At 36.2% G+C, this 27,739-nt stretch overlaps 1 protein-coding gene across 1 annotated transcript in view; it reads right to left on the bottom strand.

Moving 5' to 3' along the window:
- Positions 1–27,739, bottom strand: part of Gbe1 (1,4-alpha-glucan branching enzyme 1) — a 241,631-nt gene that overhangs the window by 52,428 nt on the left and 161,464 nt on the right. The window contains exons 9-12 of the mRNA XM_036203624.1: positions 24,042–24,169; positions 13,349–13,447; positions 9,483–9,593; positions 5,978–6,149 (exon numbers count right to left, since the gene is read on the bottom strand). Coding sequence (XP_036059517.1) covers positions 5,978–6,149; positions 9,483–9,593; positions 13,349–13,447; positions 24,042–24,169 — 510 coding nt within the window. The remainder of the gene's footprint in view (positions 1–5,977; positions 6,150–9,482; positions 9,594–13,348; positions 13,448–24,041; positions 24,170–27,739) is intronic.

Below are 27,739 nucleotides of genomic sequence, written 5' to 3'. Positions count from 1 at the left end.
ACTTAAAACATAAGAAATATCATATTAATGACTAAATATTTCTAATTTCTTCTTCTTTTCTTTAATATCTAGGATCTCATCATGTACCCTGAGAAGGCCTTGAAGTAAGGTAAAGCTGCAAAATCTTCTTGCCTTCAATTTCTGATGGTGGGACTACTTTCTGCATAGATTCTCTGTTGCCAGCCTAATCCAATTACATTGTATCTGCTAGTATTTTACAGCAGTGTGGTACATACCTAATGTTTTATTATTTGACCTTTTAAAATTGTTTGTACTTGTGTGTGGAGGGGGGGTGCACATGCACACAATCTATCACATGTAATGGAGAGAAAGAGGAAATCAGGGAAAAACTTGATTCTCTCCTTCCATTATGTGGATCTCAGGGATCAAACCCGATCATCATTGGGAACAAGTGCGTTTACCCACTGGGCTGTCTGTTTGGCCTCCTTCTCTTCTACTTTATACTTTAAATGTTTGTATATGTAATATCATAATCATTAAATATCTGCTTTTGTTTTTTATACTTTCTAGGCAGACTTTAAGTGCTATTACACTGGTGACATAAGGAAATATATAAAGAATTAATGATGCAATAACAATACTTGTATTTTATGCTGGTAGTATAACTACTAGGCACAATAGTCACCTAATTCTGGATGAATACTGAGGAGTTACTGGATGAGGTAATATGGCTGTCATTCCTCTGGCTTGGCTGACTGGTTAGAAAAGCATAGCATTTGCATGATAGTCGGGTGTCACCAGAATGCTTGGTGACCCACAGCATATCTGGGGAGTTGTATCTTCCCTTTCCCGGCCAGCAGTCAACATGGTCTCACTGGGGTCACTCTGTGTGTGAAGTTTAAGCTGTTCACTTTACATTTATTTTTAACCACAAAACATATTTTTACTAGGATTATAAAATCTCAAAAAGCCATTTTAATATAATTAATAATAACTATTGTTTAAAGCCATATCCTCTAGTTACATTATATACTGGGAAAAAAACTATAAAGCTACTCAATGATTAATAGAAGGACTTTCTTAAACAGTATAGAGTGCTTGAAAGATTTTTACAAAGTATAGTAGTGCTCTCTTTCTCTCTCTGTATGTGTATTCATGTATGTAGAGTGTGGGTCTATACAAACCATAGTGCATGTGGAAGTTAGAGGACAACCTTGGGCCTGTTTTTGCTATCCAATTGGTTGGAGACAGGGACTTGCTTTCTCTTTTCTGACATCATGTTAGCTGGCACTGTAGCTTCCAGGGATTCTCATATCTCCATATAAGATTGCCTGACAGCATGGAGATTCTATATGGATTCTGGGACCCAGATTCGGTCTCCATTCTTATAGAGTAAGCACTCTGAATTACTGACCTGTCCACAGTCCCTACCTTTTCCCCCCATTAAATTTGCTTAAAAACAGAAAACATCAAGGCTGTGCAAGGTGTCCCACCATAGGTTGTGGGCTCCAAAATGCCAGCTCATGTACCAGGGATGAATCATGATCCTCCTGCCAGGGGCCCCTTAAACAGATCAAGCTACACAACTGTCTTGCTTATGCAGGGGGCCTAGTCCAGTCCGACCTATGGTGGGACATCTTGCACAGCCTTGATGCAGGGGGAGAGGCTTGAACCTGCCTTTACTGAATGCATTAGACTCTTGTGACTTCCCATTGGAAACCATGCCTTGTTGAAGGAGGGATTGGGGGGTGGTTGCAGGGGAGAAAGGCAGGAAAGGGAGGAAGAAGGAGAAGGGGATTTATGATTGGTAAGTAAAATGAATTAAAAATTTTCTTAATTAAAAAGAAACAAACAAAAAACAAAAGAAAACAAGAACAACAACAAACCCTAAATGAATTTCTCTAGGACTTTTTGATTCCCATTTATTTATTTATTTATTTTAATCAGTATTACCAGTGAAGTTTAATTTCAAATGAACCCTCAGATTCATCAGGAATACTTTACTCTGATTTCAACATGGCTTTCTTGAATCCTCCTCTTATAAGCTTGCTGCCAACTTATACAATATCCTCTGTTTACCTTGTCACTGAGTATAGTGCTTATCCACATATAAAGACACCTTGGAGGCTAGACCTGCAAAGAGCCAATTTGCCCTCTCATGTGTGCACACTTGAGTGTGTGTGTGTGTGTGTGTGTGTGTGTGTGTAAATGGCGAAGCTAGGTAAACCATATAACCCATTAAATTTGTTCCAATGTTCTAGATGTGTTTATATCCCATAGACACATAGATATAACCCAACAGATACATCTGACAATTTAACTGATTAATACAAGTCAGACTTAGTCAATAAATCAAAACAATGGAGGTAAAGATCTGACCTCCTTCTTAGACATAAAAATCTAAGGTTTTCATTTATTCAGTATCCACTGTTGTATATGAAAAAAGTAATATTTACTCTTGGTAATACTGACTACAGAAGTGTTCTAATATATTACACAATATAAAGTGGGGAAACAATGATTCCTAACAAATAATTATTACTTATCCTTTCTCTGTAGATTGTCAGACTTAGCAGGCTTAGAGACCACAAAACATAGATATCTCCTTCATCATCAACTTTGGGCTCAACTTACAATGTCTGATAACAAACTGGCTTAAAGAAGGAAAAGTATCATAACTTGCCCTCCTTAAGACTTCCAATATCATAAGAAAGAAGTTGAAGGGCTTTGTTAAAGCCAAAGGGTATCTCCTTTTGGTAAACATGGCTATTTTATAGATTTATTCATTTAATTTTTAGATGTATTTACTTATTTATATGGTATGTGTATATATATGTGTGAGGGTGCATAAATGTACAGCATGTGTACAGAGATGCATAAAGAGATTAGAAGAGAGCATGACCAAAGTTATAGAGAGTTATGAGCCATGTGATAATGGGTTTTGGGAACAGAACCAAACTCCTCTGCAAGATCAGCAAGGGCTCTTAATGCTGATACATCTTTCCAGCTCTCTCTACTGTTATTTTTTAATCTAGTCAATTGCATTACTTTTTTTTAATACAGGAACATGCCCCACATACCATCTCTGGCTCTGGATAGATAGGAGATATTCTATCTTGCCTCAGTGATAATATGATCATAAAGATATGCTACCCCAAATGAGCCTGTCAGTCACCTAGAAAGGCAAATATTGCTCACGAAAGCTGTCTGTTACAGCCACTTCAAGAAACATGATATACCTGAACATATGCTAAAGACAGGCATAAAACTGTCTTTCACAAGAGATAAACATGTACTCCACAATCCATTCCCTGGACTCAGTTGCTTGCAGATCCTCTCTACTAAGCCTGGGTACTTTCTGAGTCAGAACTCAGAGAAGTGAAACTTCTTGCTTTCCCTGACATTGGCTAACATTTTAAGCTCTTTTGCTTGAAATCCGAGCATCCTCACTCTGCATGTACTCCTCTCCAGTGTAGCTGCTTATGGACTGTTGAGGCTGACTGCATCCTAAACCTCTATTTCCAAAGGCATGCCCTTTTCCATCTTGGACCCATCCCTCTGCTCCTGGATGGTACTGCCATCTCCATTTCACCTGCTCTCTTGTTCTTTTCTCTCAAACTCAAAATCGTCCTTAAGTTTCCTTCTAAATCCACTTTCAAATTTATCTATGAGATGACAACCAAGCAAGATACAATACCCAGTTACCATCTGACACCTGAAAATATAAATGGATTGAACACCTTAAAGAAACCCTTTTATTAATCAATGGATCTTTGTAAAAGATTATTAAAAAAAATATTCCTATATGGAATTAAAGCACTACTCAGGACCTATAACTAATAATATTAAAAATAGTAAATTTATGTAAGAGTTGAGTATGGTTACATGTTTGGAAACACTCTGCATTTTTTATATGCACTAAATCATTTCACGCCCTCCCCCTTAAAAAAAATAAAACAAGCAAACCTGTACGGTAGGCACAAGACTACCACAGAGAAATAACTGTACAGAATAAAGATTCCCTATACCTCTTCACACATATGAGCATTTAGAAGACTGGACTCCACCAGGTCACTTTTACCCTCTAACGTATTCAGTCATTAGCCACACATTTGTGCCTAATGTACAAATTGAGCTAAGTATAATTATTTTGTGATATCCTCAAGTTACATACCACGAGAATGAACAAGGGCCCAGCTGCTGTCACATCCTACTTATATACCATTAAACATGTCCCTTTACCTCACAGAGCTGTGATAATAGCAGCTGACAATGGAATGAGGCATAATTTAATAGGCACCTAAATTTTGTCCCCAGATTTATTATGAACTAAGATTTGCCAGAAAAAGAAAAGAAGGAAAAAATTAAAAAGAAAATAAGCGACACATTTTTTTAATTAACAGTAACATGGCAGTTCTCTTATGATTGATGAGATATATTATTTGAAACCCTAAATTAAAAAAACACTATATACAGAAACAATAAAAAAGCAAATCAGCCAAACTGATATTTTTTAGGATCATACAGATGGAGATGATGGATGTGATAAGCAGAACATATACCCAAAATGTTCAAAATATTGTGGAATCATTTTATTTTTGTGTGTTCATTGGCTTTAAATTTTTTTCCATAAGAATATATTTTGATCATACTGTTTTCCTGCCACAGCTCTTCCAGGATCCTCCCCACATCCCTACCCACTCAACTCCATATACTTTGTCTCTCCCAAACAAAACAATAACAACAACAAAAAAATTACTAGAAGGCAAAAATAAAAAAAGAACCATTTAAATTGCAATGATCCTTTCTTCCTATCATTAGATAAAAATGCAAGTTTACATTCTTACTTTATTTGCCATTTAAGTAAAAAAAAATAGTTTTTTTTACTTTTAAAGAAATCTCTACCAGTGGAAAAATGAAAACAAAGTTCTACAAAATTAAAAAAAAAAAAACTAAAACGACTAAAGCATGAATAATTATATTACTCCTGCATATACCACAACATCTATAACTGGTCCCCCTTTAAATGTTAGTTTCTTAAATGTTTTAAAACATATTATACTTGCAAGAACAAGTTGTGATTACTGTTAATGAACTAGTGTTGAACATTTCAATATGTGGCTGAATGTACACATACCACACCTGCTTCTTTTTTTTTAATTATTATTATTTTCAAGACAGGGTTTCTCTGTGTAGCTTTGCACCTTTCCTGGACCTCACTCTGTAGCCCAGCCTGGCCTCAAACTCACAGAGATCCACCTGGCTCTGCCTCCTGAGTGCTGGGATTAAAGGCATGTGCCACCACTGCCCGGCCAACATCTTCTTAAGACAATGTTAGAGCTCTGTAATATGCTGCATAGCTAGTTCATAGATTGGAAAGTACAATGGTAACAATCAGGATGCTTGCTGATTGTCTCAGAAAAAAAAATCTAACACTGGGAAGCAATTTTTGTGGAAATACAACTCAGGCTCTTGGATATTTTTGATATATTTTTTTAATAGTTTTTGCTCATTGTTCTCCAGCCAACAAGGCCAACACTCCTAAAATCCAAACATTCAGATGCTTGCTGGAGGGAAGGAGATACAGAAACACAGTAGCTAATTTACTTATCTTATTATTCAGCATTCTTTGGGTAAGGAATATCTAATAGTCCCTGCTTTCAAAACTAAGGATTTTGCTCTTCACAGTGTCCCTTGGCCATGACTTTGACACTGTGACACAAGTATCTGGTATGCAGCTATTTCAGAGGAAATCCAAACTGTTTGCTTATTAGATTGTTATTTGACAACTACAACTTTACATTGCTTAATATTAAAATACTACAATAACATCAGAAGGAAGACATTTAAAATAATAATTTTAGGATTAAAATATTTCAGCATTCTGACAAAAATAATGAATAGAATCAAAGTTGATTTTTTTTTAAATCTGAAAAATCAAACGAAAGTATTCTTCATCACTTATACAAGGTAACATCTTAAGCACAGATTTACTTTCTCTGTAACTCACACTCACCCATGAAATTGAGATAGCCTTCTCCACCCAGCCCATGAGTAATGAGCCGAATCATCTTATGCAGCTGAATTCCTCGGTCAATAACTGGAGTGAAAGGAGCCAGAACACTCATGTTCGTGTACATCTCAGCATCCATCAACCAAAACGCCAGTGTCTTATCGCCAACCAGTGCCTACAGAAACAATTCACTCGATAAACCAGTAGCATGTATACTGAGACTACTCAGTTAGAGCTTACAGCAGCAGAACACAAGGCTGTGCAGCAGGCAAACCACACTGAATGGTGTTTGGACCATTATTAATTTCTGGCAGTTACTTTCTTTGCTAAAGGGCAGATGGATCAATGAAGTCTTTTAGGACAATGTTTAATATTAAGAAAAAAATCAATAAGAAGATCATAATTCAAAACCTGAATTATTTGTTATATCTAAGATAGTGCTTACAATTTTCTAAAATTTCCTGAAATGTTTCTTATAATGGTAAGAATATTACCTGGCCAAAAGGATATATATATATAAAATTTGTTTTGAAAACAATGAGAATTTTTAAAATATACATATGCATGTATATGAAATGTTAAAGTATATAAAGAAATTGCAACGATCCTTTGTTCCTATCATTAGATAAAAATTCAAGTTTGCATTCTTACTTTATTTGCCATGTATGTTTAGTTCTTTTTATGTAAACATTACCAATGATGATTAGGACAGGTGACTCATTAATGCTCTAGGTAGCAGAAAAAGGCCTCTGATCACATGCACTACTGAAGAGTAAAGACAGTTAACTAATGAAAGTATTCATCATTGACAGAAGGGGAGTAGATAGTGAATATGTAGTATGGGGTAACCCACACTCTCAGTATGCTGAGAGTTTCACTTTGCAATTATTTAAAATTATCCCACTAAGCTATGTTAATTAGGATTACTTTTTTGAAGTGTGAGTGCAAGATCTGTAGCATATATCCCTAGAAAATTTGCTTTTCCTACTTATATACTTGTGTATACCTGTTTGTTTTTGTAACTTCTGATCCTGCTTAAAAAGCGTTTGACTTTATGTTCACAGGGGAAGATTATTTTCAAGTAAAATAGCCCTCTAAAATATATCCCTTTGGGATACAGATAATCTTGGATACTTAATAGTTAAGGTTAAGAAATTTATCTCGCCAGGCGGTGGTGGCACATGCCTTTAATCCCAGCACTTGGAGGCAGAGCCATGTGGATCTCTGTGAATTTGAGGCCGGCCTGGTCTACAAAGTGAGTTCCAGAAAAGGTGCAAAACTACACAGAGAAACCCTGTCTGGAGAACCCCTACCCCCCCAAAAAAAATCTAAAAATTGTATAATACATGTTACCATGTATTATATGTACTTGGACTTATTCATTGTATAAACAGATGTCTAGGTTTCTTTTAATAAGCATAAGAATGAGAGCACATTTGCTTTTGTAATGAATGAGGCATTTGGTTCACTATTGACAGTCCTGAAAATTTGTATTCCTAAAAAGAATGAAACAATTCTCAGCAAATCTACTTTTCTTTACAGATAGAGCAAAAAGTTGCAAAATAAATTTATAAGCTTTCATTTTCAATTTTTTTTTTATTCAACCCATATGGTTTTTATTTTATTTTATGTATTCAAACAAATATACATCTTGGTAATTTACAATGTGCTGTGATTTTTATATGTTTACTTATATTACAAAAAGTAATGATTTATACATGCATTTTAATTTCCTCTGAGGAGTTTCGTTATTTTGTTATTGTTGTTGTTGTTGTGGCTGCGCTGTTGTTTTGAGACAGAGTTTTTATGTATAGCTCTGGCTGTCCTGGAACTCAAATCTGTAGACCAGACTGGACTCAAACTCAGGTAGATTCACCTGCCTCCCAAGTGCTGGGACTAAAGGCATTTCCCAACAGAGCGGCCAATTTCACTGTTTCGCTGTTAGTGAGAGCTTCCCAAGCCCTAATCCTTATTGTCAACCCTTTAAACTGCTGCTCTTTTCTAGTCTGTTTTTATAGTATGTACTTGATTAGTCATATAGATCATAGACATTACAACTTGATTTGATAAGAAAGTTATGCCTAATTTGGTAGTTGCAAATTTAGTATAGGTCTACTTTATAGTTCAACAAACTTCTATTTAAGGTTCAAGACAGCAAATATTTTAAGTGAATAAATTATTTATGGCAAGTGTCTAAATATGCCACATAGTGCAAAAAAAAAGAAATCATGAAACTGAGCAAGCACAGTTATGTTCAAGTTTACTGTATTCACAGGCACCAGAAAAAGGGAGAGTGTGAGGCAGGGGGCTATGCCAAAGGCCAGTGTATCTGCACATTCCTAACAAGAGAAAACTGAAAAGCCATTATTTATGTAACATACGTATTAATACTAGAATAACAAATATATTCACACTCTTAATATAGACATTTCTAAGAATTTCAAAATATTTATTGTCTCAATTTTTACCCATGAAATGGAATTTTTATATTTTTCATGCATTTAAGAATAAAAATGTATCAGGTACCATGATGTGTGTCAGCACTTGGGAGGCAGAGGCAGGCCTATCTCTCTCTATAAGTTTCAGAGTAGTTGATCTACAGCTAAGATCAAGTTCTAAGACATCTAGTTCTACATGGAGAACCCGTGCCTCACATACACAAAAAGAATTAAAATAGCTTTCAGTTGCTAAATGGTGCCCCCTCCCGTCCTGACATAACACAATTATTGAATGTTGTAAGAACAGTCACAGTACTCAAGTGTAGGGGTGAAAAATGAATGAGAACATACTTTCTGCCTGTCCTAATGCTTGAGAGGAATATAGAGCACAAGGCAGCTAAGTTTTCCAACCTGAATTACGGCTTTACAGAGAATGTGATACTTGAGGCAGATCTGAGTGGATGAATTAAGTGAAGGGGAAATTGTAAGACTGAAAGAAGACCTATCAGAAAGAGGCAGAAGTCTGATAGTGTTGAACAGGAGGCAGAGAGCTGGGGAAGGGATGAAATCTGTCCTCCATGAGTGACTATGAGTGCCAACCTTCAGCCAATAGAACTGGCTTGACAAGTTGATGCTTGTTCCTTGGAAAATAGCTCAGGCTGCAACAGAGGGTGGAGACTAATGTGGGACAAGTGCAGCCTGGGTGATCAATTATAGTAGACTCCTGTGGATGAGGGAGAAAATGTAAACAAATAAAACTCTATGTGGAGACCTATCATGGCACTATCAACACACTAGATTAAAACCACTATTTCTATGGCAAAAGAAACCATTAACACTTGCAACTTCAATGTGAAGCACTCAGAAGTATAATTTACAGACCTTTGAAGGAACTTTACAATGCTTTTCAAATATGGATTTATGTATGTATGTATGTACGTACATAAATGTTACAATACCTGTACTTAACTATAACAGTTTGTATTTAGAGATGTAACAGAATTCAAAGATTAAGAGGAAGATAAATATCGACAGAGAAGAAAAAAATGACTTTATACATATTCATTTACCTGATCATGGCTCTCTGCATAAGCAACACATTTTTCAAGGTAGCGTCGGTTTGTGAGAGTGTATACTATATTGCCCATATTCCAGTCTTCATCTTTAAATTCTTTAAGTAACTACACACGAGAGAGAGAGAAAAAAAAAACTCCTAAGTAACACATACTTTTCATTATTTAAACCTCAACCTGAAAGCATACATATTATTAACTCTTTGACATGTATAGTGGCGATGCTATTATTTGTGGTACTAAAAATAAAGTTGTTTCTTCAAATAACATAAGCATTCATGAGCATTAAATGAAATGGCAATTGTGGCAGGCACTTATCTATCCCTAAGATATTAAGGCTACAATGCTAGTTTTCATTTATTTTTCTGCTGTACGTATTTCACTGATATTTTCTAGAGTTTAATATAGCATGTGTAAATGGAAGGGTGTACCATTAGTGTTGGTGTGCAGGTGACTGGTTTTTTTTGCATATGTCTTAAATTATACTTTGAGATTTATGCCATTCTTCTATAACCTGGAATAACTGAAACATTATGATTGGCAGTTGATTTCGCTTCACTTTTCCGTTTTTTCACACTAGGTGTTCCTGTAACTTTCATACACAAGAGATAAACTTGCTACATTTTTAGACCTAAAAAAGTTTGAGCAGAAAGAGTATTTTGTTCCATTCATAAACAATGATAATTAAAACAATTATTTCAGAGTGAAAATGCTAATTATAAAATAATTATTATCTTAATAGACTACACTGATTTTCTTTCCACTTCGTTTTCTTTGGTCCGGCTGCTCCCCTTTTAAGCTCTTGTGATGCCGCTGACCTGAGACCTCAGATGTCATCTCTTGGGTCAGTAATTGCTCTTTCTGAGTTAAATACTTTCTGTATATGGCCTGCTGACCCTCATCCTTCACATGAAGTGTTCCCTCCTAGTGTCTACCACTGTGTACTTGATGTTTTATCTCTTCCCAGACCTATGGATATCATTCAAATTACTTTTCCCTGTGAGCCTACTCAAGATGAGGTTGCTTGAATTTATGTTCTAAATGCGGTTTCTTTATTATTCAATATTGGTTTTTTTCTGCTCGGGCCAGTGCTCTCTGTTCAAAGCATTGAGGAAACTTGCTTCTAGGCAAAATTGCAAGATGGTCCTAGCGTTCCTATTCCCTCTTATTCATATATTTGTGTTACCTCCCTAAGTGCTTATAATCTCCAAATATGATAATATGATGATGCAGTCTGAAGATGACATAATACCTGAGCACTGCAGCAAGTTTCCAAACCTGTGTCAAGTTGTCATTTCAATAGAAAACTGATGAAATTTTTGGTAGCAGAAAAATATATGTGAAATCTCCAGAGAATTTTGCCGTGAGAAAATGATAATCCAGGAAAATACAAACTACATGGTTCCACTTACTATGAACTGCAAACAGATAGAAGTGGAAATCACAGTCGTCACTGCTAGGGATCACAGAGTGACTGGGAGTCTGAATGAAATGGGCATCTACAAAGACAGCATGGGAGTATTCTATATCTTACCGAGATCAATGGTGCTATATTAATTATGGCACTGTACAAATTTACAAATTAGCAACACTGAAGGACTTATTTGTTACAAACTGTATCTAAATATATAACATTACAACACAAAAAGCATAAGTATAATCCATGTCTATACCACATAAAACACACTGAATGCTCAAAAAAATTTCAGGCAGGATGAGCAGAGAACAAGTTCCAAATGCATACATCCCTTCATCTGATGAGTAGTGAAGGAGTGTGGGTAAATGCATACATCACCTTTCCATGCTAATTTCAGTGATTTACATCTGATCAGGCAAAATCAAATCAGTCACAATGAGCACCCCATATCTTTGTAAACATTTCTTATGGAAAAAGTTAACATATAATGATAGTCTAATCAAGTGAGTATAAAAGAACACAAAGGGGATATTTCATATAACTCTGTGTAACAAAAATCATGACTGTAATCTAGCATTCATATCTTTTGAGTAGATGATAGTGAAAGCCATATATATTTCACAAGTCTTGTCATTTGGTTTAATATATTCTGTTTCACTGCTATTTGGGAACAATGACTGCCATCTACTTATTTTAAAAGAAATGTAAACTATTTTCTTTATTTTACAAGTTTTGTTGTATTGTCTTTAACATATGTCTGTGTACTATATGGCTGTAGTGTCTGCAGAGGCCAGCAGGGGGTGTTGGAACTCCTGGGACTGGAGTTACAGTCCTTGGTGAGTCAGAAAGTTGATAGAGGGAACTGTACCAGGTCCTCTGAAAGAGGAGGCAATGCTCCCAGGAGCTGAGCTGCATCCCCATGCCCTAGCTATGTTCTTAACTATGTAGTTCATTCTTAAGTAGATGCATAAAACAGGAAATGTCATGTGCCTTCAAAGGGTTTCTGAATTCAAGATGGTTGTATCTTAGGCATTAGATGGTAATCTTTCCATTGTATGATACATGGCCTACTATTGTACAGAACATACTAGAAGGTTTAATGGGCTAATTTTAAAGATTTAGAGGGGGGGGGAGACAATTAACATTCCAAGAAGATGATGTCCCATTGTGAGCTATGATTGACTAGGAAATAATTCTAGGTTCATCTATACTTTTGATATATTCTCGAATCTATACAAAGTATGGTAAAGAATTTTACTAACAGGTTAAAATGTAGGGTTTGGATTGAAGGTGCAAATGAATTATACGTGAAAGACTGGAAGGGATAAGATCTTTGGGCTGATAACCTTATGCCAAAGGAAGAAATGTGCAAAGACTAACACTGCTTACATAGTAACAAACTTAATGCCATCTCTCACTGTACTAAACCAGAACAATCACATAGCCCAACAGACTTTGGAAAATACTTTGTTGTGCACCTGCTAATCATTATCAAAGGAAAAGCAGATGTCAAGTTGGGACAGCCTCACTATCGGAGCTGAGCATTTTAGAACCTGCCTGAGGGACAGAAAGGACAGCAAGTGATTATTACAGTCACATCGTTCATAGATCCTATGAGTTTTCCACTTTCTGTGGCCCTTGGAAATAGTTCATGTGTACTTAAGGGCTCATCAGGAAGCAATGATCATTCAAATTGATGTCTTACTTCTTAGATTTACTCGGCACATGGTTATAGACATATCTTCTCACAGTGTGTTTTTCAAACCTAAGTTTATATAATGCCTTTGGTCCTTTAAGAAAACTCATATAAATACACACACACAATACACACACACACACACACACACACACACACACACACACACATGCACGCACGCACGTGTGGGGGGGTAGGGATAAAGAGAGGGATAGAGGGAATCTAAATTATTTAAATTATTAGAATAATAAAACTGTATGGAGAAAAAAATATGTAGCTACCATTTATGATTGTTCTATCCTACTATTTGAAATTTGGTAAGGATTTGTTGAATAAAGCTATGGGTAAACCTAGCTTTGCTGAGTGAAAGGCCACACTCTGAAGGAAATATTAAAAAATTAAGTAATTTTGAAATCACTAGGTAATTGTGGATAGGAATAAATGTTTTGAAAAAGTTGGATGTGTTTTAAGTACAGACCACGACAGTTCCACAAATCAGCAATTATAATGCAAAATTCTACTCAACTTTTTACTAATATTATTCTCCTGATGGAATAATAGAAATGTGAAAATTTTCTATACTCCTTTAAATTTTTGAGAACCATCTTATACAAAAGCACAAGAATGACACATTTATGGGAGAATTAATATTTCATCTATATCTGCAACTAATGATAATTATTAATAATTAATTGAACAATTAAATTCATATGTGATACATGGGGGAGTGAAAATAACATGGAATCTTACTTGGATCCATTTATCTGGAATTGCCATTGCTAATCTGTAATCAAAACCACCTCCTCCCTGGGAAGTTGGAGAACAGAGAGCCGGCATTCCTGATACATCCTAAAACAAAGCGCAATACAATTATCAGCTCATATTATTCAAATTAATTTCATGACAGCAAAGTCCAGACCAACGAATGAAGTTTAAAAAGGCATATATTTCTGAGTATTTCAATAACATAATTGTAAAAGCAAACAAAATTTTGAATTCACATATTAGTTCCCAATATGTCATTTTTATAATGTTTTCACTCTAGCACAACTTTAATTCTAAAAGGCTTTTTCCCTTTCATGAGTATCACCTTGAGAACAACAACACAAACAAAGTAAAAGTCTTTTCAAAAATTGCTTAATCTTAGAAGCTTTAAAAAAATTCACTGACCATGTTTACCAAAACAAAAAAAAATGTGTATAGCCTATCTATGCTATATTTCTATATCTAGCCCTGTGAGTACTAACTCCTGAAGAAATGGAAAACGTGGTGAATACATTAACAGTAAGGAGTAAGGTGGTTTCATTTTAGTAGGGTATACTGGAAAGGGTCACTGAGGTCAGCCACTGGGTGTTTTCATTAGCAGATACAGAAACAAAGGCTCACTGAGGTGACAGAATCTTGAAAGAGAGACGCTTACTAATGGTGGAGTCATGGCTCAGACATCAGACATCATCTGTTGACAGTGTTTTCTCCTGTCATGATAGCTTAGAATACTGAGAGGTAAATATTAATCAAATAGACAACTGAGTTGAAAAATTGGGCAAAAGGATGCAGTTGTAGCAGAAGATATTTTTGTAATAACAACATCAAAATACAAGCCAAATACTATCATTCTAACTCCGAACTAGGTTTCAAACAAATCACTTTCTTTTGTTCAGTTTCTGTGGCCAGTCTTATTTACTCTTAATTACCTCTTCTAGACTATGTGTTTTCAAATGGGGTTTCACCATTTCCAATTCCTCTTTACAAAAACAATCAACATCTTATGAGATAGTTTGCTTGTATTATGTCCTGGAGTAAAATTCAATATCTAATAGTAGAAATATGAAATTCTTTAGCTAAAGATTCAATTAAGTTATCAGATATTAAGCATTTGCTATATATCTTAATATCCAGTATTCTTTTCCTGTATAAATTGTTTGTAAGATACATAATGGAAGAAGTTGCTTTTGCTGGCTAATGTGACAAAAGACTCTTGCTTAGTAGCTAGCACTTGGCACAAAGAAGGAATTCAATAAATATGTTCTGAGTGAAGGACTTAACAGTGCCAAAAGGGAAAAGATGAACAATTTATCTGATTTATCTACATGCATAAATAAGGACATAAACGCACATACACCTACACTTGTCATGAATTGACAATACTTACCAGGCCATATATGACAACTGACATATAGTAGAGGGAGAGATTTAGACCTTTCCACGAGTATCCTCTAAATCTTTTAAGCTCTTATATACTATCTCCTTTAAAGTACACACTCTCTAGGCTTATGATAAGCTTTTCAACATGTATCCTCATTCAATTCCTTCTTTGGAAATTCTTACAAAATGTCATCACACTCTGAAATCTGAGGTACCTAAAATGCTGCTGTTTTGATAATCTCATTGACAAATTCTCCCCACAGAAAAGCTTGGGAAAACAAACAGTTGACTTCTCTGGACTCAAAACTAATTTACCTCTTTCTTATGGTAGACCAACATAAATGAACACACAATATGTCGGGATACAACCACTAGGAAGTAAACTGCTTAAATATAGCACAGTATTTCCTCACAGTTCCTTAAAGCTTATGATGGAAACAGAATGAATCAAGATCAACAGGGAAAACACTTTAAAAGGAGTACTTAGCACAACAGAAGTGATACGTTCACAGATATTGTAGGTATTCAGTTCAATTTGCTGATAATAAAATGAGCTGAGACTCTATTAAAGATCGGGCTCCTTATTAGATGCTGGAGTTATGGACAAAATACTTTGCAGAGGTTTATCGTGATCAAATGATCTGGAATGATTGCTGGTGGCTGTAATTTAAGTATATGTAACTTTACTTGAGAAAACAGATATATAGTCTGTATTATATATATCTTTTTAAAAAATAAAACATAAGAAAAACATGGATATCAAATTTGTCACAATCTGTAAGTCAGAATCATTGGTAGGTCATTAGCTCATGTGTTATTCCAAGTTTCTTTTTCAAAATGAGGTGCTGGTGGCCACTCTTTTAAATATAAAAGAAAGAATAAATATAATATATTCCAACTATGAAACTTATGTGTGCAATGATACAGTATATAAGAATGACTGTGTGTTTCAAATTTAAATAAATCCACTTCTTTAAAATCTAAAGAGTGGACCAACCCCACCTTCTGTCCACCCCGGAACTCCTGTCAGGACAAGAGGTGAGTGCCTGGCATTATAGTCAAGAGAGGCCACTGCCCCTGGGTCCCACCATCCCAGGAGGACCTGACCAACTTGGCACCAGTTTCCGGCCAATCTGCAGGCCATACAAGAAGGCTCCCCTTTTCCAAGACTGCAGGCAGGCAGAGAACAACCACCAGCTCCCATATGGACCAGAGGTGAGTGCCTGGGGTTATAGTCAGAGAGGCAACTGCCCCTGGGTCCCACTGCTGGACACAGGCCATCCCAGGAGGAACTGCCCAACTTGGCCCAGGTTTCAGCCAATCTGTGTGCCCTGCGGGAAGGCTCCCCTTTTCCAAGACTGCAGGCAGACCCTGCAGTCTCCAAACCCTGCCCCCAACACCCATGTGCCAGAGAGTCCAGCCACTTCCTGAGAATCAGAGACCAGCCCCTAGCTTCCATCCTGCCCTGGAACTCCCATCTGGACCAGAGACCAGAGGAACTCCCATCTGGACAAGAGGAGCTCCCATCTGGACAAAATAAGGAGACCCCAGGGACTTCCCGAGACTCAGAGTCTAGCCCCCCAGTTCCTATCCAGCCAGCATTCTCATCTGGACCAGCGCTCCCAGCTGGCCCAGAGTTTCCATCTGGCCCAGAGAGAGGCTCCCTAAATCTGTCAGCTCTCTCTGGACCAAGTACATTGATAAGACCAAGAACAAACCCAAGAGGAGATGGGCAGATGTCAAGGCAGAAGTACATATAACAAAATAAGAGCAATACAGGATCACCAGAACCTAGCCCTTCTCCAACAGCTAGACCTGAACATCATGGAATGGAAGAAGAAGAAGAAAACAACCTTATAAGTAACATCATGAAGAGGCTAGAGCCTTATATAGAAGAAATCAAAAATAAAGTAGAGGAACAGACAAACAAAAAATGGGAAGAATGCTATAAAAAACTAAAGGAAAGGACAATTAAAGCAGAAGAAAACAATAAGTCCTTGAAAGAAAATCTTGAAAAAGCAAGGGAAACAGTCCAAGACCTGAAGAGGGAAATAGAAAAAATGAAGAAGACACTAGCAGAAGGAATGTTGGAAATAGAAAATCTGAGTAAACAAACAGGAATTTCAGAGGCAAGTATAACCAACAGAATGCAAGAGATGGAAGAGAGGATCTCTGGTGTTGAAGATATGGTAGAAGAAATAGATTCATCAGTCAAAGAAAACACTAAAACCAACAAAGTCATGACCCAAAATGTCCAAGAAATTTGGGACACCATGAAAAGACCAAACCTATGAATAATAGGGATAGAGGAAGGAGAAGAATACCAACTCAAAGGCACAGAAAATATATTTAACAAGATCATAGACGAAAACTTTCCCAACTTAAAGAAGGAAATGCCTATGTAGATACAAGAAGCCTATAGAACACCAAACAGACTAGATCCCAAAAAAAAGTCCCCTTGCCACATAATAATTAAAAAACTAAACATACAGAATAAAGACAGAATATTAAGGGCAGCAAAGGAAAAAGGCCAAGTGACTTATAAAGGCAAACCCATCAGAATAACACCCGATTTCTCAATGGAGACTTTGAAAGCAAGAAGGACCTGGACAGATATAATGCAGACACTAAGAGACCATGGATGCCATCCTAGACTAATATACCCAGCAAAACTTTCCATCATCATAGATAGAGTGAACAAGACCTTCCAAGACAAAACAAGATTTAAACAATACTTATCCACAAACCAAGCCCTATAGAAAGCACTAGAAGGAAAATTCCAACCTAAGGAAGTCAGACACACCTTTGAAAACACAGACAGTAGATAACCCCACAGCAGTAAACCCCAAAGAAGAGAAGTACACTCACACTACCTCCAAACAAATAAAAATAACAACAGGAACAAACAATCACTGGTCATTAATATCCCTTAATATCAATGGACTTAATTCACCTATAAAAAGACACAAACTAACAGAATGGATACAAAAACAAGACCCATCTTTCTGTTGCATACAAGAAACACACCTCAAATTCAAAGACAGACACCTTTTAAGAATAAAAGGCTGGGAAAAGACTTTCCAATCAAATGGTCTTAAGAAGCAAGCTGGTGTAGCCATCCTAATATCCAGCAAAATAGACTTCAAACTAAAATCAATCAAAAGAGATGATGAAGCACATTGCATACTCATTACAGGAAAGATCCACCAAGATGAAGTCTCAATTCTGAACATTTATGCCCCAAACACAAGGGCACCCAGATATGTAAAAGAAACATTACTAAAGCTTAAATCACATATAAAACCCCACACATTAATAGTGGGAGACTTCAACATCCCACTTTCACATCTGGACAGATCGGCCAAATTGAAACTTAACAGAGATATAATGGATTTAACTGATGTTATGGCTCAAATGGACTTAATCGATATCTACAGAAAATTCTACCTGAACAAAAAAGAATATACCTTCTTCTCAGCACCCCAAGGAACCTTCTCTAAAATTGACCACATACTTGGCCACAAAGCAAATCTCAACAGATACAAAACAATTGGAATAACCTCCTGTGTTCTATCAGACCACCATAGTTTAAAGTTAGATTTGAACAACAGAAAAAACTACAGAAATCCTACAATCTCATGGAAACTGAATAATGTTCAACTGAATCACCAATGGGTTAAGGAAGAAATAAAGAAAGAAATTAAAGACTTCCTAGAGATCAATGAAAATGAATACACCACATACCCAAACTTATGGGATACTATGAAAGCAGTGCTAAGAGGGAAATTCATAGCACTGAATGCCCACATAAAGAAGCTGGAGAAATCTCACACTAGTGACTTGACAGCACACCTGAAAGCTCTGGAAGAAGAAGAAGCAAAGTCCCCCAGGAGGAACAGATGCCAGGAAATTATCAAGTTGAGAGCTGAAATCAATAAAATAGAAATAAAGAGAACAATACAAAGGATTAATGAAACAAAGAGTTGGTTCTTTGAGAAGATGAACAAGATAGAGAAGCCCTTATCCAAACTAACCAAAAGACAGTGAGATAGCATCCAAATTAACAAAATTAGAAATGAAAATGGCCTCATAACAAAAAACAATGAGGAAATCCAGAGAATCATCAGGACATACTTCATAAGCCTCTACTCCACAAAACTGGAAAATCTAAAAGAAATGGAAAATTTTCTGGATAGGACCATATACCTAAGTTAAATCAAGACTAGATAAGCCATTTAAATAGTCCAATAACCCCTCAGGAAATAGAATCAGTCATTAAAAGTCTCCCAGCCAAAAAAAGCCCTGGACCTGGTCGCTTCACTGCAGAATTCTACCACATCTTCAAAGAAGACTTAATACCAATACTCTTTAAATTGTTCCACACAATAGTTACAGAAGATATATTACCAAATTCCTTCTATGAAGCTACAATTACCCTGATTCCTAAACCAAACAAAGATGAAACAAAGAAAGAGAACTACAGACAAATCTCATGAACATTGATGCAAAAATACTCAATAAAATACTGGCAAACAGACTCCAAGAACACATCAACACATTTATCCACCATGATCAAGTAGGCTTCATTCCAGGGATGCAAGGGTGGTTCAACATACGAAAGTCTGTCAATGTAATATACCATATAAACAAACTCAAGGAAAAAAAACCACATGATCATCTCACTAGATGCAGAAAAGGCATTTGACAAAATCCAACACCCCTTCATGATGAAGGTCTTAGAGCAATCAGGAATACAGGGAACATACCTAAACATAATAAAGGCAATCTACAGCAAGCCAACAGCCAACATCAAATTAAATGGAGAGAAACTCAAAGTAATACCATTAAAATCAGGAAAAAAGCAAGGCTGTCCCCTCTCCCCATACTTATTCAATATTGTACTTGAAGTTCGAGCCAGAGCTATAAGAAAACACAAAGAGATTAAGGGGATACAAATTGGAAAGGAAGAAGTCAAGCTCTCCCTATTTGCAGATGACATGATAGTATACATGAATGACCCCAAAAATTCAACCAAGTAATTGATACAGCTAATAAAAACCTTCAGCAACATAGCAGGATACAAGATCAACTCAAAAAAAAATCAGTAGCCCTCCTATATACAATAGACAAACAGGCTGAGAAGGGAATCAGAGATACATCACCCTTTATAATAGCCACAAGTGATATAAAATACCTTGGGGTTACTCTAACTAAGCATGTGAAGGACCTATATGACAAGAACTTTAGGTCCCTGAAAAAACAAGATGTCAGAAAATGGAAAGATTTCCCATGCTCATGGATAGGCAGGATTAACATAGTAAAAATGGCAATCTTACCAAAAGCAATCTACAGATTCAATGCAATTCCCATCAAATTACCAACACAAATCTTCACAGATCTGGAAAGAATAACACTCAACTTCATATGGAAAAACAAAAAACCCAGGATAGCCAAAAGAATCCTGTACAATAAAACAACCTCTGGAGGCATCACAATCCCTGACCTCAAGCTCTACTATGGAGCTACACTAATAAAAACAGCTTGCTTGGTACTGGCATAAAAACCAACATGTGGACCAATGCAATCGAATTGAAGACCCTGACATTAACCTGCACACCTATGAACATATACAAAGAAGCCAAAAATGTACAATGGAAAAAAGAAAGCATCTTCAGCAAATGGTGCTGGCATAACTGGATGTCAATGTGTACAAGGCTGCAAATAGATCCATATCTGTCACCATGCACAAAACTTAAGTCCAAGTGGATCAAAAACCTCAACATAAATCCAGTTACTCTGAACCTGATAGAAGAGAAAGTAGGAAGTAGTCTTGAACGCATTGGCACCGGAGATCACTTTCTAAATATAACACCAGTAGCACAGATACTGAGAGAAACAATTAATCAATGGGACCTGTTGAAACTGAGAAGCTTTTGTAGAGCAAAGGACATGGTCAACAAGACAAAGCGACAGCCTACAGAATAGGAAAAGGTCTTCACCAACCCCACATCTGACAGAGGGCTGATATCCAGAATATATAAAGAACTCCAGAAATTAGACATCAAAATGACCAACAGTCCAATTAAGAAATGGGCTATAGAACTAAACAGAGAATTCTCCACAGAGGAAGTTCAAATGGCTGAAAGACATATAAGGAAATGCTCAACATCCCTAATTATCCGGGAAATGCAAATTAAAATGACTCTGAGATACCACCTTACACCTCTCAGAATGGCTAAGATCAAAAACACAGAAGTCAGCTTATGCTGGAGAGGATGTGGAGCAAGGGGAACTCTCCTCCACTGCTGGTGGGAATGCAAGCTTGTACAGCCACTTTGGAAATCAATATTGCGCTTACTTAGAAAATTGGGAATCCATCTCCCCCAAGACCTAGCTATAGCACACTTGGGCATATACCCAAGGAATGCTCAATCATACCACAAGGGCATTTGCTCAGCTATATTCATATCAGCATTTGTTTGTAATAGCCAGAACCTGGAAACAACCTAGATGACCTTCAACTGAAGAATGGATAAAGAAAATATGGTACATATACACAATGGAGTACTACCCAGCAGAGAAAAACAATGACATCACGAGGTTTGCAGACAAATGGATGGATCTAGAAAAAATCATCCTCAGAAGGACAAACATGGTATGTACTCATTCATAGGAGGATACTAGATGTAAAACAAAGATGACTAGACTGCTACACAACTCCAGGGAGGCTACCTAGAAAACGGGACCCTAGGAAAGACCCAGGGATCACCCAATGATGGAGAAATGGATGAGATCTACATGAACAACCTAGTCAACAGTAGGAGTAATGAAGGGCAAGATTTGAGGGAAAGAAAGCTTAGGGGAGCAGGAGATCCCAGCTGGATCAAGAACAGAAAGGGAGAACAAGGAATAACAGACCATGATAAATGAAGACCACATGAGAACAAGAATAGGCAGAGTGATCGAGAGGTCCCCAGAAATCCCCAATGATACATCCTCTGTAGACTGCTGGCACTGGTTGAGGGAGGGCCTGATCTGACCTAGTCTGGTGATCAGATGACTAAACACCCTAGCAGTCGTCTTGGAACTCTCATCCAATAACTGATGGAAGTGGATGCAGAGATCCTTGGCCAGGCCCCAGGTGGAGCTCCAGGTGTCCAACTGTCAAGAAGGAGGAAGGACTGCAAGAGTGTGAATTATTGAATCTAAGATTGCGAAAAGCACAGAGACAAATAGCCAATCGAAAGGAAGCACATGAATTATGATCCAAAGGCTGTGGAGCCCCCAGCTGGAGCAGGCCCTCTGGATAAGTGAGACAATTGAATAGCTTGATCTTCTTGGGAGGCACCCAGTCTGTGAGACCAGCATCTGTCCTTAGTGCATGAGCTGGCTGGGGGAAGGTGGGGGTGAGGGCAGGAGAGGGGAGGACAGGGGAACCCATGGCTGATGTATAAAATTAAAACACATAATAATAAAAAATAAATTAAAAAAAAATCTAAAGTGTACTTCTGGCTACTGACCAAGAAGATAAGTGACATAAAATAATTCATTTAATTAAAAAAAAAAAACTGGACAATGGTAAAAAGTTTCTCTAAAAAGTTTTTGTTATAATTGTAATTAGTAATAAATTCTTACTTCTACTATACAAATTTATATAAAATTCTGTCACTTATTCTTTTTGCCATTTTTTTCAAAGTTCATGAAGATCAACTCTACACTGTGAAAAGACTCCACTAGACAGAGAAGTCATGTATTGAATGAAGCAGGTTTCAATTTGAGTAGAATAAATTGAAAGCACATCTTGCCTTTAAAACGAAAAAATCTAAGACCAAGTAATATAAAGTAGACTGAAGTCTGGGAGTTTCTTTGGTCAAAACACTGAGAGTCAGACAAGAGCCCCCTAGATGATGGCGCCGTTTTACTTGAAATGAGTGGAAAGATCAATGTAACAATTTGAACTTTCATGTATTAAGCAATTGCTTCTTTTTTCACAATTCACTTTTCATTTGTACTGTCATTAATTGTTTGTAGTAAGTTGTCACATAGATTATCTCTGCTTTGCACTGTCACATATATTATTGACAAAATCATTTTTGATGTTTGACAGATAAATTAAAATACTGTTTTTAAGAAGTAAAATAGGATTTAAAATATTTTCTGTTGAAAGCAATTCAGAACAAAGAACAGCTAATGGCTCTGAGAAGAGGTCGTGAAGTAGGTACTATGAATTATTACTGGGTCTATTGTAGTTTGAGACTTGTGTTTTAAATTTATGTAAGAACTATCTTTTGAAAATATACCCAAATGACATTTAAAAGGCAAAAGGTCTGACAGAAATAAAACTGTTTTCTAACTATAGTCTAACTATAGAGTTTCATAAACTAGCTAGAGTTTATTGTTTCTGAGAAAAGACAGGCAAAAAAAGCATATAAAAATAATAAATTCTATAAGAAGGAAACTCACTCCAGTAAATGGAATGCCAACAGGACAAGGATACAGCTTAATCCTGACTCTCCTTAAACATAAGATTAGTATCTTATATGCTCATGACTATACTTCATATAAAAATTATTAACATGCTAACTTAAATTTTATTAATAATTCCTACTTAGAAGATTCATAAAACCACAGGGGGTGTTAATGTTAAATCAAAATTAGCAGAATCATTTTAAAAATCTTCTTAATTTATCACATTTATCACCAAGAAGAAAATTGCCATTTATGCTTATACAAAATTATATCATTGCAGCACAGCTTTGGGACAGCTATTCATGAACTTTTAGTAAACATGAATAACTAGTGAACATTGGCAGTCTGAGAGCAATAACAGGGACAAGAATGGTAATCACATCTGCACACAAAATGCTTCAAAAAAGTGTGCAGGCAGTGATCCATGTCATCTCTAATGAATAAACCAGAAAATCAATCAATCAATCAATAAACTAATTAATTAATTAATAGACTGATAGGCATACATTAATACACAATTCTTTTCACCACTGAAGGTCTCAGGCAGAAGGACCTGTCCACTGATTAGGACATTTACTTCCTAATCACTGGCATGTACTGTCTAACAATGGAATAGTGACAAGCAATACTGTAAATTAAATTATCAACTATTACGAAAACAGTGAATTCCAAATATTATGCCATCCTTACAAGAGAGGTGGACCATCGACAGAGCACAATTCCATTTTTACAACTATTGCTGACATGAGTTTAGTTTTTCAAATACTGTATGCTAACAGAAAATTCTGTATTAAAAGGAGTCAGATGGTGCAACATCACATAGTCTTACCTCTGCTATTGTAATAGAATCAGGATACAATGTGTGAGCCAAATGATTTGCCAACATGAGATAAATCAAAGCATCTTCATCGACTTGCAGTCCAAAATATTCATTATAGTCACCTGAGAAACCTTGACCTGATTAACAGGAGGTGGGGAGAGAAGAATACAGCATATAACTAGGTAAATCTTAGGTCTATGAAACCATATCTCCAATTGTGAGGAATGTGCTAGTGTAAGGAAGTGTAATGAAGTTTTCACCTGAAAATGTTCTAACTCAGTATTACTTTTTGAGACTCAGAGATCATAAAATCCTGCAAATCCATTTCTGTTTGAAAGAAACAACACGCAGAGCACTTTAAAGATGTAATTTAATTCTAATTAAATTGTACAGCAGCGAAATAAGTAATGCAACTGAAATGGAATGATAATGTCAAATTTCCAACATAATCCTACCATATCGAAAAAAAGAAAACAAATCGTGCCTGAAAGAGCCAGGCATGGGTACTGGAGGGCTTAAGGAGGCCCTAACACACACTAGTGAACTATTGGGTATGGACTGGTCAAGGTAGGATTTATTGCCTCTAAGTAGGTACCCACCACAACAGGCTCAAACAGACAGTCTCAATCCTCTGGTCACACAGATGGTTCTCATGGAATACATGGGTCACAAACAAAACCGAGTCATGAATCTGGGAAAGGGTCTGGGAGGGAAGAGGCCTGGTTGGTAGCAACCATGGAATAAGGTAAGAGAGTCAACAAAGGAACTTAATCAGAATGCATCAAATACACATGTCAAAGAACACATTTAGTCAATAAAAGCATGGTAATGTTGGGTTCTACTTGGTCCCTCTGAGATAAACAAGAGAAAATGTGAAAAGCACTTTTAAACCTAGAACTATTATTTACATTAAAATGGCTGTGAGTTACGCAATAGAGATTTGTTGTGATGATGGATAAATTAGTACTAAACTTTCTACTGCCTCTTCTAACCTACTTCTTATTTTGGTCACTTAAAGTATGCTTAGAACGATCACACCATTCACTGTGTATTCTTTTGACAATTTACTCTTATTTACACTAAATCAAATCAATACTTAATACCAGCCTTTCCCCCAGTTCCAGTTACCTAAGCACTTTATTTTGACCCTTGTTTTGTCATGTCCAATTGCTGGCTGTTGGCATTAAAGGATAAGCTAATGTGTAATTAGAAAAGGCCATGGCTCGTGTTCTTTCACATATACACCTCAATAATAATCATCTGTCACTTTTCCTACTCTCCTAACATCATTCTTTCATTTACAATATGGAATGGATGAAAAGTGTGACTCCTTAAGTCATTCAGAGAAACTTTAGAAATTATTTTTATTTTATTATTGTTGTTGAGGTATCATGGAGATAAACAGATAAGGGCAGAGGACTGTTTCATGTAGTAAGTTCTTCCACCCAGTTTTACTAATACAAGTCATCAAGCTTGCATAGCAAACACTTTTACCTGTGGAGACATCTTGCTGGCCCAAGAAAAAACTTACGTATAGGTGTATAGGTATATTTATTATCCCATGCAAATTAATCACATTTATCATAGTCACTGTTAGTAGAGCATATAGGGACATAAGTTAGGTAGGGATGGGGTGGCATAAAAATAATTAACTTTCAATTAAATTATATACCAGAAATATAGTACAAATAACTATACTGATCATCCTATATGTTATATCCCTCAAATATATGTCTTAAAATTAAAATATTGTATCCTTCAGCTAAAATTTCCCATTTTCTCCAGCTCACTACCATTCAGCTATCAAAATCATAAGTCATACTTTGTTTACCAAAGAATTCTGAATATGTTGTTTTGGGCAATAGGCTACCATGAATTCAGACATTTTTTCATCCAGGAAATAAATTACTTTTTTCTTCCTAGATCTCAATGATGTCATCAAAGAGTTTACAGATTAAATGTTGCATCTTTATCCTAATCCTAATTACATCATCACATATTTTATAATCTATTGTCCATTAGCTGTGCAATTTTAGGTTTTTGTTTTTGACATTTTAAGTAATAAATATTGCTTAATATATTATTTAATGTATATGTTTTATATAAGTTATATATATACATACATACACACACACACACACACACACACACACACATATATATATATATATATATATATATATATATATATAGAGAGAGAGAGAGAGAGAGAGAGAGAGACTGACTCAGAATTTTTTTCTTTATTTTTTTGGGGGCTCTCTACTCATGAAATATATTTCAGGTCCCCATAAATCTTTGTTCATTTCCTCAATATCTCAGACCACTGGGTCCTTCATGGCTTTCAACAGAGGCATATTTAAACTACGAAAGGATCTCTGCCTCTCTCTATGTTTGTCTTTGTCTCCTCGAAGACAGCTTCTGTCTAAACTGCAGGACAGATATAGGTGAAGCCTAGTGTGTGATAGTTGTAACTACTTTCCTGCAAACACTGGCAGTGTCAGGATTAAGGGCAAGCAGCAGTGGTCATTCTCTTCAGCTCCTTCCTTAGAAGACACTTGTCAAGATTTATTGTCTACACAGTTCTCCTCATCTTTATTTCCTTGTTGGTAGTATGTACCCACATATATAGTTTTGCAAGTTTTATTTTATTGAAGGTAGAATTTATGCTTTATACACCATATTCTGATTATGGTATCTACTCTCCAAGCTCCTTTGAGACCCTCCTCACCTCCTTTCCTATCCAGATTCATTCCATTTCTGTCTCACCTTAAAAAAACAAATAGGCTTCTAAAGAAGGATAATAAGATTAAACAAAAACAAATTTCTTAGAGTACAATAAAATAAACAGACGAAAAAGAGCAAAGAAAGACCACAGGAAACTCATATAGACACCAGAAACACAGAATACACACACACAGGCATCCTATAAAACCATGAATTCAGGAGCCATCATACATATGAAAAGAATCTGTACGTTTTAAAGAAAATGCCCTGAAGAAACATTATGGAACAAAGAACCTCCAAAGATGCCGAAGAGTTGCACTGGCCATCCATTTTTAACCCATAAGTTACCTCCAATTGATAACCATTTGCCAATGAAAAATTAGTTTTTTCCAATGGCATCTTAGTGGAGACACAAACTACACATAATGGTGATCCCCATGGCCGTCAGTAGACGGCCAAAATGTAGAATATAGAATATAGAATAAGATAAAGGCTGAGTATGGAGCCCCATAATTGAAATTCCATCACTCTGGAGGAAGGTTGAGAGAGAAGAATTAGGAGATTGAGGTCAGTGTAGCCTAACCAGCAAGATTCAGTCTCCAGAAAAAGAAAGAAAGAAAGAAAGAAAGAAAGAAAGAAAGGAAGAAAGGAAGGAAGGAAGGAAGGAAGGAAGGAAGGAAGGAAGGAAGGAAGGAGCCTCAAAATAAAAGAAAACCAATCATCTCTATATTTGAGAAACTAAAATTCTGAGTCTCATTTTGTTTAACTTTCAAAATGATGGCCTGATCAATTCTTCAATTTAATTTAAATCAAGTAAATGGCACACATATTTTCTTCATGTATAATGCATAAAATGTTATCATTTATCATTCTTTATCTGGTTTAAAAGTTGAATATATGCTTTAATATATCCTAAATGTGCTGTGGTTAATGATTCTTTAAATTTTTCAAAGCCTTGTGTTAAGGATTCTTTATTCCTAAGA

This window comes from Onychomys torridus, chromosome 12 (genome assembly GCF_903995425.1).
Source record: "Onychomys torridus chromosome 12, mOncTor1.1, whole genome shotgun sequence".
NCBI lineage: Eukaryota > Metazoa > Chordata > Mammalia > Rodentia > Cricetidae > Onychomys > Onychomys torridus.
This window is presented reverse-complemented; position numbering and strand designations above follow the sequence as displayed.